At 34.3% G+C, this 19,485-nt stretch overlaps 1 protein-coding gene and 1 long non-coding RNA gene across 4 annotated transcripts in view; one reads left to right on the top strand and one right to left on the bottom strand.

Annotated features, from left to right (window-relative positions):
- The window catches only part of LOC114277255 (uncharacterized), a 28,965-nt gene extending 23,234 nt beyond the window's left edge, over positions 1-5,731 (bottom strand). The window contains exon 1 of one of the 2 annotated variants that reach the window (XR_003634544.2): positions 5,517-5,731. This is a non-coding gene — a long non-coding RNA (uncharacterized LOC114277255). The remainder of the gene's footprint in view (positions 1-5,516) is intronic. The other variant, XR_003634545.2, reaches the window with a different exon arrangement.
- Positions 5,732-12,817: 7,086 nt separating this feature from the next.
- On the top strand, positions 12,818-18,933 carry LOC114277254 (ADP-ribosylation factor 1). Of its 2 annotated transcripts, none has more exons than XM_028219127.2 (7): positions 12,818-13,002; positions 13,813-13,996; positions 14,686-14,756; positions 15,203-15,322; positions 17,135-17,253; positions 18,319-18,400; positions 18,621-18,933. In XM_028219127.2, exons 2-7 carry the CDS (start codon positions 13,849-13,851, stop codon positions 18,624-18,626), a joined length of 546 nt encoding a protein of 181 aa, XP_028074928.2. In that variant the 5' UTR covers positions 12,818-13,002; positions 13,813-13,848; the 3' UTR covers positions 18,627-18,933. The 2 variants fall into 2 exon arrangements, with proteins under 2 accessions (XP_028074928.2, XP_082778857.1); XM_082922731.1 differs by having other exon boundaries at positions 12,924-13,082.
- The last annotated feature ends 552 nt before the right edge of the window (positions 18,934-19,485 follow it).

Here is a 19,485-nt window from a genome sequence, read left to right as displayed (position 1 = left end):
CTATACAAGTACATTCGGAAATGGTTGTTGGAAGCTGACAGGAGGAGCTTTGACAATCGCCAGAGAAAAGATGTCTTCAACACTGTACAAGACTTAAACGAAGATCTGTCTGGAAAGTCTCTTAATGCAGCAGAAGACAAGGAATCGCCAAACTTATGGCACAGAAGACTGGCTCTCATGAGTGAGAAGGGATTGTATCTGTTGGCAAAGCAATCCATGATACCCTTATCTAAAAGGAGTGCCCTAAAGCCGTGTGATCATTGCCTTTATGGCAAGCAACATCAAGTATCATTCAGTTCAACGAGCAAGAGGAAAACAAAAGTGCTTAATATGGTATACTCGGATGTTTGTGGCCCAATCAAAGTAGAGTCATTTGGCGGCCGCAAGTATTTTCTGATCTTCATTGATGATGCATCAAGGAAGTTGTGGGTATATTTCCTGAAGACGAAGGATGAGGTATTCCAGCACTTTCAGGAGTTCCATGCAATGGTGGAAAGAGAAACCGGGAAGAAGTTGAAGTGTCTTTGCACAGACAATGGTGGCGAGTACACTTCCAATGCTTTTGAAGCATATTGTGCCAGTAGAGGTATCCGACACGAGACAACAGTTCCCGGTACCCCACAACACAATGGTGTGGTAAAGAGAATGAACCGCCCTATTGTTGAACGAGTCAGATGCAAGCTCAGAATGGCAAAGTTGCCAAAATCACCTGGGCTGAAGCCGCCTGAACAACCTGTTAGCTCATCAACAGGTCGCCTTCAGTCCCATTGAATTTTGTGATACCTGAGAAAGTCTGGTCCATAAGAAATGTATCATATTCTCACTTAAGAGTCTTCGGGTGTAAGGCGTTCGTACACATCTCCAAGGAAAATAGACAGAAGCTTGATGACAAGTCCACTCCATGCATATTTGTGGGTTATTTAGATGCAGCATTTGGGAACAAGTTATAGGACCCGGTGAACAATAAGATGTTCAGGAGCAGAAATCTTGTGTTCCAGAAAGATCAGACAGTAGCAAATTTTGAGAAGTCTGTAAAGTCTAGAGATGCCATCATTCCAGACTTGTTCCCATCTCTTGAGCCATCACAAAATGCTAAATGTGATGATGTGCAATAAGAAATGCCAGAGTTACAGGATCTTATGCCAGAAATTGAGGATCATGAGGAAAGAGATGAAGACCCGGATGAAGAGGGTGTTGAGCAGGGAGAGCAACCCCCTCAACCGGAGGCAAATGGGCCTTAGTTGCAGAGATCTGGAAGAGCTGTCGTGCCATCAACCAAATATCTTGTTTCTCAGTATATTCTGACTACTGATGAGGGGGAGCCTGAGAGTTTTTTGGAAGCAAAGAGTCATACAGAGAAAGATTGTTGGATGCAAGTCATGAAGGAGGAGATGAGTTCTTTGCAGAAGAATCACACTTATGAGCTTGTTTCACTTCCAAAGGGTAGGAAGGCATTGAAAAACAAATGGGTGTACAAATTGAAGAAAGATGGCAACAGTAAAATACTGTAGCATAAACCTCGCTTGGTGGTCAAAGGTTTTGGGCAGAAGAAGGGAATTGATTTTGATGAGATCTTCTCCCCAGTTGTGAAGATGACTTCCATTTGAGTAGCTTTGGGATTAGCAGCTAGCTTGAATCTGAAGGTAGAACAGATGGATGTCAAAACTGTCTTTCTCCATGGTAATTTGGAGGAAGAAATCTACATGGAGCAACCAGAAGGATTTGAAGTTAAAGGAAAACAGAATCTAGTTTGCAAACTGAAGAAAAGTCTCTATGGCCTAAAGCAGGCGCCGAGACAATGGTACAAGGAATTTGATTCATTCATGGTGGATCACGAGTACACAAGAACGATAGCAGACCAGTGTGTATATTTCCGAAGGTTTTCGGATGGAAACTTCACCATCCTAATGTTGTATGTCGATGATATGTTGATCATCAGATAGGATATTGCTATGATCAACAAGTTGAAAAAGGACTTGTTGTAGTATTTTGACATGAAGAATTTAGGCCCAGCACAACAGATTTTGGGCATGAAGATTGTTCGTGACAGGAAAACCAAGAAGATATGGCTGTTACAGGAGAAATAGGTTGAACGGGTGATTAAAAGGTTCAACATGAAATATGCCAAGCCAGTCAGCACACCACTGGGCCAACCATTTTAAGGTGACAAAGCGTTCGTGTCCTACGACCAGCTCTAAAAGGAAATAAATGGAGGCAATCCCTTACTCTTCCGCAGTAGGGAGTTTGATATATGCAATGGTGTGTACCCGGCCAGATATAGCTCACGCAGTTGGCGTTGTGAGCAGATTCCTCGCCAATCCAAGAAAGGAGCATTGTGAAGCAATCAAATGGATTCTTTGGTACTTGAAGGGAACTTCAAAGATGTGTCTATGTTTTGGGAAAGCTGAACCAATTTTGGAGGGTTTTACAGATGCCGACATGGCGGGTGATCTTGATGGAAGAAATTCTACATCAGGATTTTTATTCACCTTTGCAGGGGGAGCTGTTTCATGGCAGTCCAAACCAGTGTTGTGAAAAGCGCGCCTCGGCGCGCGCGCCTAGGCGCAAGGCGAAGCGAAGCACATGGTTTGCGCTTGGACAGGTCCCAGGCGAGGCGAGTTGAGTTAGGCGCACGCCTTAGACGCGACTTCAACTAGTCGATAGAGGCGCAAGGCACACGACTAGGCGCGCTTGATTTTTCGACTGAAATGAACCCTAACTTGTGTCGTCTCTTCTTCTCTCGCCTCGCCTTGGATTACGACTTCGACTGGACTGCTCGACTTCTTCTTTGACTTCACAGGTACGCTTCGCCATCTTATTCTTCTCCTCCTCTTCGACTGGGCTAATCGACTTGATCGACTGGGTTTTGCTTTTTTTTTTTTTTCTTCGGCTTTGACTTCTTCGACTTCTTCTTCTTTGACTCTGACTCTGACTCTGACTCTCTTTCTCCTCCTTCTTCTTCTTTTGGCTGTGTTGTCTCTATTTTGCCCCCTTTTTTTTTTTCAATTATGCCTTTGGGTCTGTTAGAAACAAAAAATAAAATAAAAAATACAAATACAAAATAATTAACTAAAAAAAATAGATTATTATGCCTTTTTTTTTTCAATTTTTTTTTTCCCTTATCTGGTAGGGGAAAAAAATAGATTTTGATTTTGATTAATTAACTAAAAAAAATACATTGAAAAAAAAATTACAAATAAATAATCATTCACAAATAATTAATTAACACAATGTTCTACTAGTTTTTTTTTTTTTCCTTTATCTATTAGGGGAAATAAATAGATTCTGATTCTGATTAATTAACTAAAATTATTTTCCAAAATTAGATTCTGATTCTGATTCTTATTTTCCAAAATTAGATTCTTATTCCAATTAACTAAAATTAATTCATATTTTCCAAAATTAGATTCTAATTCTGATTTTCCAAAATTAGATTAGTCTATGTTAATTTTTTTATTTTTTATAAAGATTGTGCGTCTTACTTCAATAAAGCCCGCGCCTCACATTGCGCCTTGGCCTTGAGATACCTTCAGCACCTTAGTGCGCCTTGAGCCTTTAAAAACACTAGTCCAAACTACAAAAGTGTGTTGCTTTATCTACAACAGAGGCAGAGTATATTACTGCCGCAGATGTTGGAAAAGAAATCTTGTGGTTAAAGCGGTTTCTCCAAGAATTGGGTTTACAGCAGGAAGAGTACAAGGTACATTGTGATAGTCAGAGTATAATTGATGTCCGGTATCATTGTATACTAGAAGTGATAGAAAAGCAACTGATGAAGCTAGTGAAGATTCACACGGACAAGAATCCTTCTGACGTAATGACCACGGTTGTCACCAGAGACAAACTAGAAGTTTGCAAGAATCTGACCAGGATGGACTTCAAGTAAGAAGTCAGTTATCCATATGGGCGTGGAGGGGGAGAATTATTAACTCCAACCCACATGAAGTAGTTGGAGGTTGGAGGTTAGGTCTCCAAGTCAAGAAGGAAGATGGCAGTTGGCAGCCCAATTACTTCATTTCCTTGACTTTGTTTCCTTCTCTTTGTCGTATAAATTGAGGTGAGGAGGAAGGGAAATAACACACAGATAGAGGCATCAAACACAGAGTGTATAATCTGTGTAAGAGAGTGAGAGTGCTATAGAGAGAGAGTGTGAGGTGTGAGTATTGTAAACTCCTTCAGGGAAAAAATTCTATATTGGATATCTCTCCCGTGGAAGTAGGCTATTGTTGAACCACGTAAATCTCTTGTGTTATTGTGTGTGATTGATTTCTGATGTGCCTTGATCCTAACAGATCAAACATGCGATACCTGCATAAATGCTTTCTTTTTTAATAATATCATCAAAAAAAAATTCACATTTTCCTAACCCAACCATATAAAAACTGAAATTTAAAATTTTGAGCAAAAACATAAAAAATAAAACTAATATTTGACCTTTGTAACAAAATAAACTATTAACTTATTTCCGTTAATGACTAAAATATTTTTTTCATCAATTTTATCTTATGAAAATATGCAAATGGTTATTGCAAACTATGCGGACCACCCCACTACGAGAGCACACACCAAGATATTGTCCACTTTATACCACGGGGGCACGCTCAGTTTTGTTTTTCCTTCCCTAGAAAAGGCCTCTCGAAAGTTTGTGGGCATAGCACATTTTACAAGGTGGGTCAAGAGTTCCTAGTGTATTGATGTGGAATAGATTTCCCGTTGCCACAAAAATAAATCAAAAGATCATGATTTAAATTAACAAAATAAAAAACTCAGGGCTTTTAAATTATTTTGTTACAAGGTCAAAACTAGCCGTGCGTTTGGTCTAGTTTTGAGAATGAATTGAAAGATAATTTTGTGAAAAGAGTTTTAAAAATTCAAAACTTATTTTTGATTTCTTCACATTTTGTTTATAGTTTAAGTATATCTAAAACATAAAAAATTATTTGACCAATACTTGGGCAACTACTGCGCTTTAAAAACTTGTTTGTGAAAACCCGTGAAAAGAGTTTTGAAAATTCAAAATTTATTTTTGATTTCTTCACATTTTGTTTATTGTTTAAATATATGTAAAACATAAAAAATTATTTGACCAACACTTGGGCAACTACTGGGCTTGGAAAACTTGTTTGTGAGGTTTTGGGTTTCAAAACTTGGGTTCAAAATGAGACTCTGAAATATACGTTGTGAAAATCCAAAACCAAACAGGTTTTGGGTTTTGGAAAAGTGATTCTAAATCTCAACAAACGGGCCATAGTTTTTTTTTTTTTTGGGAGGGGTAATTTGCACTTAATTTTTTTATTCCATTTTCTATATTTGTTTATTATTCTGTAAGTCCCAAATCCAAACACTGTTAATGCCATACCAAATAGAGAGATTAACAATTTTAACTATAATCAAACTTCAGTTTTATTTTTTATTTTTTAAAATCAAACTTCACTTTAAGTTAGTGAAATCAATGTCTAAAACACGCAGCAATAAATCAACATCCGAAAATGGAGGAAGAGTTGGAATCTGCTTACGCTATGTGAAACACTGCTTCGTCTTCTTTTAATGAGAAGCCTCGTCTTGTACTGAGAGCATGAATCAACCTCCTTTAGCGGAAATTTGAACTGGTTTGGAGTGGAGATGAGCCCATCGGCTGGTATGAGTCGGTGTCACAAATCCAAGACAAAAGAGAGCTAGCGAAGTGATGACGGCGCCAAGTTCCAATGAATAATGTATATGCACTAATTAGCGTAAATATTTATCACCGAACCGAAATTGAAAAATGGTTTAGACCGCAAAAAAAGCAGGACTAAAGGAGCATTAATTTGTCATTTTTCTCTTTTTATATTGTCTTTTTCTTTTATTTAAGTGTTTATTTATTTATTTTTTTTAAGTGTATGCCACCTCAGTAGAGGTTCATTTAGAACAACTTACTAGTGATCTCAATCACCACTTAATCGAAATATACGGTTTGATTAGGTTTGGATGTCTCCAGTTTCAAATCAAACAGGACAGTCTAATCTGATATATTTTTGAGTCCGATTTTAATAAGTTAAATCATTTATATTTTAAAGTTTATTGAGTACATAATTCTCGTAAAAAGTTTATCCGACCATATATGAAGATTAATTTTATATAAATTATTTATTTTCTCACTATTTATATTTTTTCTCATACAAAACTAATTCGAACATGTAGTTGCCATTATTTAATTGCCTTGATATTATAAAAAAATAATGTGTTCGACGAATCTTCAAATATGAGCAATTCAAATTATCGAAATAAGACCTAAAAGTAAACCTAATAAACCGAACAACACCACTCCAGTTCAATTTGAGACTGCAGAGAAGCGAATCCTGAATTTTATCAGGTTGTATAGACGGAAGATTTTCATAAGATTCTAAAAGGTTTTTATAAAAATTTGTTAAATTTTACGTTGAAAATAAATGAGAAAAATTTGTGAAAAATATTCTATCAATATCTTCTTTTTGAATTTTATTACAAAATGTATATTATTTGTTACTTATATTATAATGTTTAAATAATCAGAATATTAAAGTATTTAAATATAATATTTTAGGTGATTCGGTTTGTATTTGTATTAAATTTTTCAATATCAAAAACACATCATAAATTATAAAAAAATGTACTGATTTGTGTGTGTGTGTGTGTGTTGATTTTGAGCGATTGCTTCGGTTATGTTGGTCTTTCTTACTCTCGTACTTCCAATCTCACAGATTGGTTGCAACTAAATTAGCATGTGTCATATTGTGCATGATGGGATTCACATTTGTCAAATTTTATAATTTAAATTATTTATTTTTATTGAGTTTGTCGTATAAATTATTCATTTATAGTGTGATTTTGCCAATAAAACTTTGAGCCTGATTCTTCCATTTTTATAACATAGCAAGTTGCCCTCCCTGAGCTGGGAATGCTTGTGGGGAGAGAGGTGTGCCACGACCAAACAATAGTAGCCTTGTTTGGAAACTCAAGTTAAATAGTCTCAAATATTAAAAAAAGCTAAATAACTTAAAATAGTACCTAAATCAATGATTTATATTAAAAATAAATAAAAAAAAAGCAGCTCGGCAATGGGTTGTCACGTTGACAGTGTAGGCACAGCCTACCACTGTCAGATTGGCAGGCTGTCCCATTGTTGATAAGTGACAATTTTGCCCCTTTAGACAAATTTTGAAAAAAGTGAGGTTAGGGACAAATTTGTTATTTCAACCTTAAACATCATTTCAAACATATTTTTTAATATGATAATCAACCAAAAAATTTAATCCAACTTTTCAAACATAAAAACTAAAATAATCTATTAAAATAGCTAAATAATTAAACAATTAAAAAAGTAGCCACTTTTCAAACAATACCAGAATAAAAGGCCGCTTTGCATTAGATGCTCTTTACTCTTCCCACAATGATGGCACTAGTTTCTTAAGGAGAGTTGAAACTTGCTTCTCTAAAGTTTATGGTAATTAGATATTGATAATTGTATGATTAAATTATATATATTTTTAAAAAGTTAACAATAAATTTGATTTTTCAAAACAAATAATTTACTTTTAAATACAAAGGTAAAAATATGTTTTGAGTAAATCATTTATTTTTAAATACAAATCTGATTCGATTGAACAGGTCAAGTTTTGACTTAATTTTTTTTAATTTTTTATTTTATGAGTGAAGGGAGGGTCAATATAATCTGGTCATTAGAAGTTATGGCAACAACGAATAACAAAAGTCAAAAGTCATTTATGTAAAGAATTGTTTCATGGGAGTGTTTGGGGAGAAGTTTTTTTTTTTTTTTTTTTTGACCAAAATAGTTTTAAAAATTAAAATAAGTTAAAATAGTTAATAAGATAACATATCACATTAAATTTATAATTATTTTACTTTTTCTCTCACAAATATCATATCTAACTATAAAAAAAGGGGGAAATCGGTCTAAGGTCCCTATCCAACTTTTAGTAATGGATTAGGTCCACAATCTTTTCTTTTGTAGTCTAAGGTCCCTCACCCCATCCCCTCTCCATCCACGTTGTCCTGAGCTTGATCAATCGAAAGTGTTTTGGTGACACTGTGGCTTGACCTTTCTGACCATGAATTGATGAAGAAAACGACGTCTTGTGAACTGAGGTACCATGGTTTCCCTTCCGCGAACTCTTATGTTCCAATCTAAGGCCATGATCGGCAGTAATACCCAATCGAGCCGGACGGTCTGCCGCATCCTTCAAAGTGCCAGCTTTTATGGACTGCCTGTTGAAGTAAGCCAGATGAGGCAGAAGCCCTTGCAGATATTTCTTGAGTTGTTCGTCTCCGACGTTCTTCTGGGCGGGGTTTCCTTCTAGGCTGATCGCTTGTAAGGAATTGTAGTTAGCAGCAAGTTGGCCGAGACATTTGGCTGTGGAGATTTTGTTGAAACGCAGATCGAGGACATTTAGTTTTAGGAGACGGTGAAGACCTTCGACCTCGCTGATTTTGTTTCCAGCCAAGTATAACTCTTTCAGAGAGGAACAAGAAGCTAGGCATGTTAAATAAATAAAATTAAAGTACATTAGAAGCAAGAAAAGCACCTAAAAAAATATTAAAACACGTTAAATCAAAACCTTCCATTAAATTATACATGCATCACTAAAGTTTCAGTGAGAATTTTATGTTGAAGTGATAGTTATGTTCAAAATTCAATGAAGAGTTCCTGATCATTTTCGTTGTCTTGCTCTGCCAAATTCCGTTTTTTTGTTTTTTTTGTTTGTTTTTTATGGGTTAATAACCTCGAGGTTATGGTTTCAAGTGTCGGGATAACCATTTTGTGCACTATGCCAAAAGTTAGGTGTGTACACAATCTTTTCCCACACAAACACACATGTGTGGGAAAAGATTGTGTACAAAAACAATCGAAAGTGTTTTCTCTTTGCACAAAAACACATTTTAATATATATATATATATATATAGGTTGCTATTGTTGTTTATTCACTCAATAGAGTGAACTGTTGATAACTTTAATCTTTGCTTTTGAATCGAACCTGACAATAATCCCAGTCATAAACAAAATTGACCAGCCAACTGCTGATCCAGATCGTGTTAAAGCTCAGTTAAAATTAGAGAATTTTTCTGGACCAAACCAGAGAAATTTCTGTTCAAACCAGAGAATTTCTCTGGACCAACCCAGAGAAATTTTAGTTCAAAGCAGAGAAATTTCACTTCTAACTTGTGATGCAACTTTAATATTGATTAAGTTTACCTTCTTTTCTAACCATGCAACCAGAGAAATTTTGAATTTCTCTGGACCAGAAAATACAATAATTCAACTAATGTCAATTTCATGGAAAATCTTCACAGCTGTCTGTTGACTGATTGTAACTGCTTTTAATGATTTTCCCTAGTAGATGAAAATGAAGATCAATTATTGTATTTCAGTCTTTTGCATTTGGGCATTACCCTGTTGAACAAATTGTTTCATTATATATGATGAGTCACAACATGTGCATTTTAGAACTTCCTATTTTAGCATAACAGGAATCTATTGCCTTTGTTAGTCACTGTAATCAGTAAAGCTCTAATTCACGTCAAATGTGTATAGTTTGGCAAATGAATGAACTACTAGTCTACTACCCATTCATGTATGTGCATGTCAATTCCTGCTGGCAGCTGCTCAAGTATCTAACTGATTTTTTTTGTTGGTCAATAGTAGGGTCAAGAGTAGCTTGAAACAACCCTTGAAAAAGAGGAGACTGGATGGAGTTTCCTTTTTTTTTTTTTTTTTTTTTTAAATGTCTATAGAAACAAAATGTATCTCATTGTGATCTGCAAATCATGCCAGGAAGAGCTGGTTTGTGTAAAATATTAGAATGGTATGGCCATGAACTTAGGTTTCTCTCTACAACCTTGGAAGTGCTCTTATTTTAAGACTTGTTTAATTGATATGTAAAACACATTAGATGGTTCAACTTTCTGTGCTTTACCTTGAACCACAACGGATGTAAGTGCATGTATTTGAAATTTTATCTGGATCAATTTTCTAATGTTCCCTTCCTTTCTCAAATCAGAGAAAATTGTAAAATTTCTCTGGAAAGTCAGAATTTCTCTGAACCAAATTTCTCTGTAATGTGAATTTTCTCTGGACTAATTTTCTCTGGAACAACTTGAGGGACCTTAGACATGATGAAATTAGCTTACCATTTGAACAAGATGATCTTGTTCTCAGTAACATTCTGCAGTCTCAAAAATTAGCTTGTTTCATTATCCTTAGTTTTTTGATTTCCTATAAAACCAACAGATTTTCTCTGGACATAAACTTAAGACAATGGGGAAAAACTGCAAGAGAGAAAGAGTACTAATCAATACCAAACAAAATCATGGGAATTTTGCATGCTAAAAGTAGCAGCAGATCTGAAAATTTTCTGAGAATAATTAGATTTTCCAGAGAAATTTGAAATTTCTCTGGACCAATTTTCTCTGGACTGAAATTTCTCTGCACCAATTTTCTCTGGATTGAAATTTCTCTGGACCAATTTTCTCTGGACTGAAATTTCTCTGCACCAATTTTCTTTGGATTGAAATTTCTCTGGACCAATTTTCTCTGGACTGAAATTTCTCTGGATCAAGGTTGAGGGACCTTAGACATTATGAAAATATTGTTGATGGACCTTAGACATCATAAAAATATTTGATGTCCTTTATGCTATAAAATCATAATATCAAGGACCTTAAAAAAAAAACCCCATAAAAAAATTCAATTATTTTTTCAAACACAAAAATTTTAACCTACTAAAATAGTAACTTCTCAAACACCCAGCATGCTTGGTTATCATTTTTCAAAAACACTTTTCAGAAAATTCTACTTTCTTATTTTTCGTATTTTTTTGTTTTTGCTGAATTTTTTAAATATTTTGAGCAATTTTTTTAATTTTTATACATGCCTAACATAAATATACCTAAAAAGTAAAAAAATTTGAAAAAAACCTTTTAAAAATTCACTAAATTCCAAAAATACAAAAAAATACAAGAATTCAATATATTTTTTGTATTTTTATGTATTTATTAATTTTTAAAAATATTTTTTCACAAATTTTTTACTTTTTAAATACATCTAAGTAAGGTACATCTAAAAAAGTAAAAAAATATTTAGAATTTCAAAAATATTCACTAAAAACAAAAAAATACGAAAATCAAAAAATTCAATTTTTAAAAAACTTAATTCAAAAAATTCAAACCAAACACACTCAATTTATTTTTTTTGAAATGTCATTAAGATACACAATATGGTAATTACTTATTAATTAATTTCACTTTTGGTATATTTAATTATTTATCATATTTTTATACCAACTTTTAATTTGATATATTGGAACTTAATTCTTTAATTCCTATTAGTACAAAAAGGGAAATAATTGCATAGTGGGTTGCAACAACAAAACAAAAAAATTATAAAAACATGAAAAAATTTATAGTGGGTGCAATAATTAAAATATTATAACTTTTTCACGTTTTTATAATTTTTTACCTGCATCTACGGTGCAGTTATTTTCACAATTTAAAAATAGAACAACAAATCAATGTAGATCATAACCCTCTCCCCTAAGGAAAAAACAAAAATAATGTTAACTATTTTATTTCATTATTACAATCCATTTTAATTAATAAATGATGTCAAAATCATTCCTCTAAAATTTATCTCAATATTTTTCTCAAACAAATTATTTTGAAAATATCCAGCATATTTTAATAAAATATTAATTTTTATTGCATATAATGATTATTTTGTGTGTGTAATTTTTTTTTTATAAATTGTTTAATTTTTTTTTTCGATGATTAGTCAATCTTTATTGCAAAATGACACTAGATCTAATTTTTGTATTAAAATCATAATTAATAAAATTATTTGGTAAGAAGAATAAATTATTATTTTGATTTTTTTTATATGCACCCTGTTGTTGTCGTTAGATCGGTCAATGCTAAAAAAGTCGGCAAAAAAATGTAAAAAAAGTTTCTAAAAGTAGATCAATGAATAAGTAATATGTGGATAAATAGGAAATGACATGGGACATAAATGAATAATACATGGTGTTTCATATTAGGGAAAATTATATTAAACCCCTTTAAACTATCGACCATTTATAGTTTACCTCCATAATATTTTAAACCCAACAATTACCCTCTTAAATTATTTAAATTTGAACATCAAATCCTTATGTTAGTCATTTGTTAGATTTTTGAATGAAATTTTGTTAAGTGTTGTGTACATGATGATTATATTAAATTTTATGACTAAATTATCCTATTTTATCTTTTTTAAAAATTTAATATAATCATGAATACTTGATAAATTTTCTTTCAAATATTTAACAAATAACTAATAAAATGATTTAGGCTAGGTTTGGCATCCCCTAAAAAAGTTAAAAAATTAAAAAGTCACTATCCTATTTAAGTCACATCATTTTATTTAAGTCACATTACATCTCTACCATATCACTTCAAACCTAACCCATATTTCATAAAAAGTCAAAAAATACACTTATTTAGAATATCTCAAACAACCTCCCTTAATGTTCAAATTCAAATAGTTTGAGAGGAATGATTGTTAAATTTAAAATATTAAGGATAAAGTGTAAATGACCGATAATTTAAGAAGTTTAATATAATTTGCCTTTCAAATTATTTTGTTATTTTAGCCTTTCATTATTTCTATTTTTTTTAATTTAGACTAGTAATTTAAAATTTTAATTTAAATTTTTTATTAACGCAATAAAAAGATGATTAATGCTAAAAATATCAAAAAAATTTCAAATATTTTATATAGATATAAAATTCACATAATACAAATTTCATGTAAGTTCATATTTATGTAAAATATTCGGTAAATTGTTTTGGTAGAATCTGTGAGGTGCGCAGCATTTTTGTAAAAGGATGAACAACAATTTGGCCAGGTCATAATAGCAGCGGAGAGGGTTGTTTCTCTCTCTAACTCTATCTCCGCCTTCTTCCATTCGATCTTTCTGCGAAGCTTTCGAGAGGTGAGTCCTCTTTTATTTCTCTCTCTGTTTCTCTCTTACGTCGATTGATGTGTGCTTGAATCTATTGCAGATCTCAACAGGTAAGGTCTTTTCCATATGAATTAGATCGTTGCGTAGATACATGTTCATCCACTTATACATATGAATTAGTTGTTTTTGTTTTAGATCTTGCTTTGGTGCGATCTGATTTTCATTTCGTTGAATCTCAATAGATCTGTTGAATTCATTTTCAAATGAATTGTGATGCAAATTGAACGTTTTGAATGCCATAGTGATTGGACTGCATGTTCATTTTATGGTTTATGACTAAAGTTTTCAGGATTCAATCAAATCTTCAGTATTTTTCTTAGATGTAGATGTTTGATAAAATTTTAGCTAGATTTTGTTCTGATCAGGTCTATGTTGTGGCTAACGCAACAAAATCTAGCAGTAATTTGCTGTAATCATCGTGATTTGATTATCATAACTGTGATTGTTGTGGTGGCTTACTGTTCTGATCTGTTAAATTATTCATTTCTGAGATTCGCCCCCCCCCCTCCCCCGCGGCGGTTGCCGGGAAACATTGGAGGAGGGACATCAGATAGTTTGATGATGTGGCAAGGTTTTGGCTATGCCAAACTTGCTGCCGAATTCGGCACGACAATTGACATTCCCAAAATTTGGCAAGAGAGATTGCAGCCTATTGGAGAGCTGTTTTGATGAACTTTTGCCAAATTTTGGCGATGACACTCCTTTGGCAGCCCGTTGGAGTTGCTCTTTTGTCTATATTCAGACATTTTATAATTTTTTTTAAAAAAATATAATTTGCAGTGCCCAGTGACAGGCCATAGACTAAACGACAAAGAGATGGGGTTGACCTTTACGAAGTTGTTCAGCAGGCTCTTTGCCAAGAAAGAGATGCGAATTCTTATGGTAGGTCTTGATGCCGCTGGTAAGACTACCATCTTATACAAACTCAAGCTTGGAGAAATTGTCACGACAATCCCTACCATAGGTGAGTATTGATTGTGAATGTAAATGGAACACACTTTCAGTATTGAGTAAATTGATGGAATTACTGCAGGATTTGGTTAGTTTTCCATTCGTTTTGCATCCACCAATTTTCTGATGCCATACAGTTATAAATTTTCTAGCTCGTAATTGGCGCCAGTTTCATGCTGGCTGGTTGATTTGGTAAGTTGTTTTGGATCTACTACTTTGAATGGCATATAATGTTCCTCCGTCAAAGAAGAATTTTTTTTTCTTCCGGCTTGTTTTTGTAGTCTTTTCATACCACCAAATATCAAATCAGGGCTATGTTGCTCATTTAATACATATTTTAGATTTGTAAGAACAATGAAGTAGAAAAAAAAAGAAATTTGTTTTGAGATCTGCTAGCTGTAAGAACATTAAATAAAAGTTTACTGATATCATGAAATGGGAAAAAAGCTGTATACAGTAAATAGAAGACGGCAGTTGTTGTGTACAACCAAATCTGCTCTAAGAGTGTCATGATTAAAAGATTCTAGTTGTTTTCTAATCTATACAGCAAAAAAAATGACATTAATGAAGTTGGTAAAAATTGTTGTTTAGTGGATTTAGATCATCATTGCTCATTTCTGATTATTTTTAGCAATAACACATTTTTAATCAAGGTTCCATTTTTTTTCCGTATTAACTTTTTAGGAGTCTTGGTTTTTGTAGGATTTAACGTGGAGACAGTGGAGTACAAGAACATTAGCTTCACTGTTTGGGACGTTGGTGGTCAGGACAAGGTATACATGTTAGTTTTTATTTTCTTTGCTGGGAAAAAAAAGTGTTTTATGTAGCCATTGTCACCTTCCTATCTTGAAGTTCAGTGAGTTTCATTACTTCTGCATCTGGTTTATTGGTGCACCAAGATAATTATAACATTAGGTTCGAATAAAGATCAGTCAAGAGGCCTTTTTGTTTAATTTTTGAGGGAGTAAAAAAATGATATGAATTTATTTAATTTGTTTGAGTATATAGCTCTTGATAGAGCGGAATGATGAAAAGTGATTCATGTAGTTGACTATACTTGATTGGGACACAAGGCTTGACTTGGTTTGGTTTGATTCATTTTAAAGGGTAATCATCTGTTTGGAAATCTAATATTGGTTTTATCAAGTTACGATGATATCTATTAGTTTTATGTTGTATTCTTATGAAGATTGACTGATGTGGTTTCTCTGTGATACAGATTCGCCCATTGTGGAGGCATTACTTCCAGAACACACAGGGTCTTATATTTGTGGTGGATAGCAATGATAGGGATCGAGTTGTTGAGGCAAGGGACGAGTTGCATAGGATGTTGAATGAGGTACCCTCTGAATATTGTGTTCTTCTGTTTTTGAGATGGATGGTTTTGTAAATGCCATCTGACTATGCAACTCAATAGGTCTTCATTGGGCCTGTTTGATTTGTTGGAGTAATAGTGATAGGATTGATAATCCATGAGATTAATCATTGGATTGACTATCCAACTCAATTAGTAGGACAAATATGTGTGGGATTATTGATGCCTACTTCCATATGGTATTGAATATCCAGCGATTTTGTAGGATTAAAAGTCCTACGTATTACTAAGCCAGATGTCATTTATGCCATCCAAACGTGGGAATATGCATATCATTGGATTAACAATCCAATCCCATACTCTAATATTGGAATCGAACAGGCCCATTATGTGTTGTGTGAGCATTTTATTGTGAAAATCATAGTTTCATTTTTACTATATATTTAGTCCTCTTCCGTGTAATTTAAACTGCAAGAACTACTTGTTAATATTAATCTGTTCTGTTTTAGATTCATTCTTACTGATTTGTTGTATTTTCGCTTAAGGTTGCATTTCAAGTCTAATTTGATTTGGTTGTAATTTGTATAGAACTCTTGCTAATTTTTAATTAAGTGTTCAAATATTGATTTAAGAATAACAAATATACTCTAATTGCCCGAATACTATTTTTTTCTTCTAAATAACTGTCTGCAAGGGGGAAAAAAATGTCTTCTATGAATTGATTGCATTTGTTGGCCTTAGAGGTGTTATGGGAAAACAATTTTGAATTTGTCCGAAGTTTTGGTCATGTTTGGCCTGTAAGGCCCCGGTGTCCCACATCGGGAATGGAGGGGGAGTTCCTGGGCTATAAAAGTAAAAACCTGGACTCTTATATAGCATCGAGGCCTTTTCCCAAGTGGTGAAATCCCTATTAGAACTCCCCAGTTAAGCGTGCTTAGGCTGGAGTAGTTCTAGGATGGGTGACCCATTCGGAAGAACAAATCCGTGCGGGTGTGACCCAAAGCGGACAATATCGATGATGTGTAAAGGGTCGGGGCGTTACAAATGGTATCAGAGCCGACTCTCCGGGGTACCGAGTGTGGGCCCCTGGCGTCTCTCGGTGCATGTGGGCGGGCTTGCGAGCTGGCAGGCTACTGCACGAGGACGTGCAGCCTTATGGGGGGTGGATTGTAAGGCCCCGGTGTCCCACATCGGGAATGGAGGTGGAGTTTCTGGGCTATAAAAGTAAAAACCTGGACCCTTATATAGCATCGAGGCCTTTTCCCAAGTGGTGAAATCCCTATTAGAACTCCCCAGTTAAGCGTGCTTAGGCTGGAGTGGTTCTAGGATGGGTGACCCACTGGGAAGAACAAATCCGTGCGGGTGTGACCCAAAGCGGACAATATCGATGATGTGTAAAGGGTCGGGGCGTTACATGGCCCTTATTTTGTTGACAAAAGAACTGAGCACAAACTATTTGTCTGTTAGCTGTTTTTGTGTCCACTATGCTATAATGTTAAATGAGGCCTGTTGTTGGTGGTGGTGAGGTATAAAATACATCCGGAGAGGTGCTGATGTGTTTTTGTTGAAAGAAAGTGGAGATGAGATGTTACTTTCTCTATCAACTTTTTCTTCTGTAGGGTTTCTAGTTTGTCCACTTCGGTGGACTTTTTTCCAATGTTTTATCTGCTGGCTTGTTCTGCTGAATTTCTTAGTTATGCATGTCTTTCTGTAAGCTGAAACTATGTGTAGTTTTTTCAAAGTCATCTGTTTCATTTTGGCTGTAGAAGAGATCAGGAACTCAGGTTTTTGGGTACAGTTGTTTGAATTATTCATGTTCATATGATCTGTTTGCAGGATGAGTTGAGAGATGCTGTCTTGCTTGTGTTTGCTAACAAACAAGATCTTCCTAATGCAATGAATGCAGCAGAAATAACTGACAAGCTTGGTCTTCATTCACTCCGACAACGGCACTGGTAAAATTTTCTTTTTATTTTTAGCACTCCATGGTCTATGTATCAATTTCAATCTCGCATAGTTTGTAGAATAGAAGCATTGCCATGTTGTCAGTATGGTTAAATTGGAGAGATGGTCGAGAGCTTTGGCCCCACTTTGTCAAGGTGTGGACTACTGGGCTGCTAGGAATCCCACCTCCCTTTTACTTTCCTCCCCTTATCCCCTGGGAAATGCTAGGGATACCAAATTTTTTACCAAACAAATGACCCATGTGAGCCATTTGGTCATTTGTTTGGTAAAAAATTTGGGGTCTATAGCATTTTCCCTTATCCCCCTTTGTACTTCTTGAGAAAGGTCTAGGCAAGAATTTCAGGATGCTGATGATGCTGGCTGGTTTGACTAAATAGATACTATCTCAAGGGCTTGTTTCTTAAAATTCACACAAATGGACAAAAAAATAAGGAAAAATATGGCAGATTAAAACAGTAACTGTAACTCTTAGGTCTCGTTTGGTAACTTGTCTGTTTCTTGTTTTCTGTTTTCTATTTTTATTTTCATTTTTTTTTTTTGGGTGAAAACTGGAAATGGTATATTGTTTTCGTTTTGAAGAAAGTGATGTTGATTCCAAATATGAAAAAAGTGAAAAAAAGTGTTTTCACTTGTTTTCGAAACCAGTTTTCACTCTGTCCTCCCTTTCCCAGCACCTCTGACTAAACCACCCACTGCCACCACCAGCCACACTGATCTCTGGCTCCATCAGTGACCCTCTGCCAACTCTGACCACATTCTGGCTGACGTCCAACGAACTCCAATAAACTCCGATCACCACCGCCTGTGACCTTTGGCCACCTTTCGACACCCCTGACCATCAACTCAAGCGGCCACCACATCCATCTACTCTCCAATTCTGGCCAACACCTCCGGCAACTCACCAAACATGTTTCTTTATTTCTGTTTCATTTTTTTCAAAGCAGTTTTGTACATAAAACAAAGTTTTTGTTTTGTCTTTTACAAAAAAGGACGAAAAGAAGAAAAACTAACAAAAAACAGGAAACTGATTTGATTTGTTGGTTCATTCATTTCAGGTACATCCAGAGCACATGTGCGACTTCTGGAGAAGGGCTTTATGAAGGGCTGGATTGGCTTTCCAACAACATTGCTAGCAAGGCAAGTTCATTTATTTATTTTTATTCACTTTAAATTTTTGGTAAGCTTTAAGAAAAAAGTTATAAAAACTACAATTATGTTGGACCTAAATGGAGTCTATAATACTTGTATTTCTCAAACGTTTGAAAGAATTGTAAAGTGTTTTAGATGGATTGGTATTCGGATGAGTTGACATCACTTCCGTTAATTTGTAATTAATAAGTGGATATTGTGGTTGCAGGCATGAATGAGTATGTCAAGGATTTTGGGTGCTGGTGCTGCTGGAATTTTTTGTTGATGCATGATTAGATGCCATCTGGGATTTTCATAAGATATTGGCAATTCCTAGAGACAAAAATACTTTTATCTTGAATACTTGAGTGATGGAGTTGTAATGGCAAAAGATGATTTGCTTGATATTATATACTTCAAGAGACTATTGCTTGCTTGTATCACTGCTACGTTTGGCTATTAGTCTTTAGCTGTAATGTAATGATACACTATTGTGGTTTTGCCTTTGAATCAGAGCAATTATAGCTGTCCGTTCATTTTTATGTTGGCCTCTGGGCTCTTCCCAGTTGAATGGTTCTAGTTTGCTTGTCATAATGAGTGCTTGGATGCGTGTGATTTTCTGAAATTATTCCAAAACATTCATACCCGTTGAATCTTTGTAGTTCAGTTTTTCTTTTACTTATTTATCATTATTTTTTTTGGGAAAAAAATCTCTCTAATTTGTCTCCTCTTTACATGTTTGTTTTGCTGAATGAGTGGGGTTATATTTTTAATTTTTAGTTCTTATCTACTTTTGAATTGTATGTGGTTTCATATTGCGGTTCTGTTAAGGGCATACTTTATTATATCCTCATTTAGGATGGGTTTGATTTAAGGATTTGAGAAGGAATTTGAAATGGGAAAGAGAAAGAGAAAAATAGTGGGAAATTAAGTGAAATTTATGTATATTTTATTTTTATTTTATCGTCTTTTTTTTCTTCTAAATTTTTGAATCAAATATAAGTTCCTCATGCGTTAAAAAAAAAGAAAAAGATTTTGAATCATATTCTTTTTATACTCATGCCATTTATTTATTTTTATTTATTTATTTATTT

This window comes from Camellia sinensis, chromosome 4 (genome assembly GCF_055761805.1).
Source record: "Camellia sinensis isolate YWXY chromosome 4, ASM5576180v1, whole genome shotgun sequence".
Taxonomy (NCBI): domain Eukaryota; kingdom Viridiplantae; phylum Streptophyta; class Magnoliopsida; order Ericales; family Theaceae; genus Camellia; species Camellia sinensis.
The sequence above is the reverse complement of the archived record's forward strand: the minus strand, read 5'-3'. Positions and strand labels throughout refer to the sequence as shown.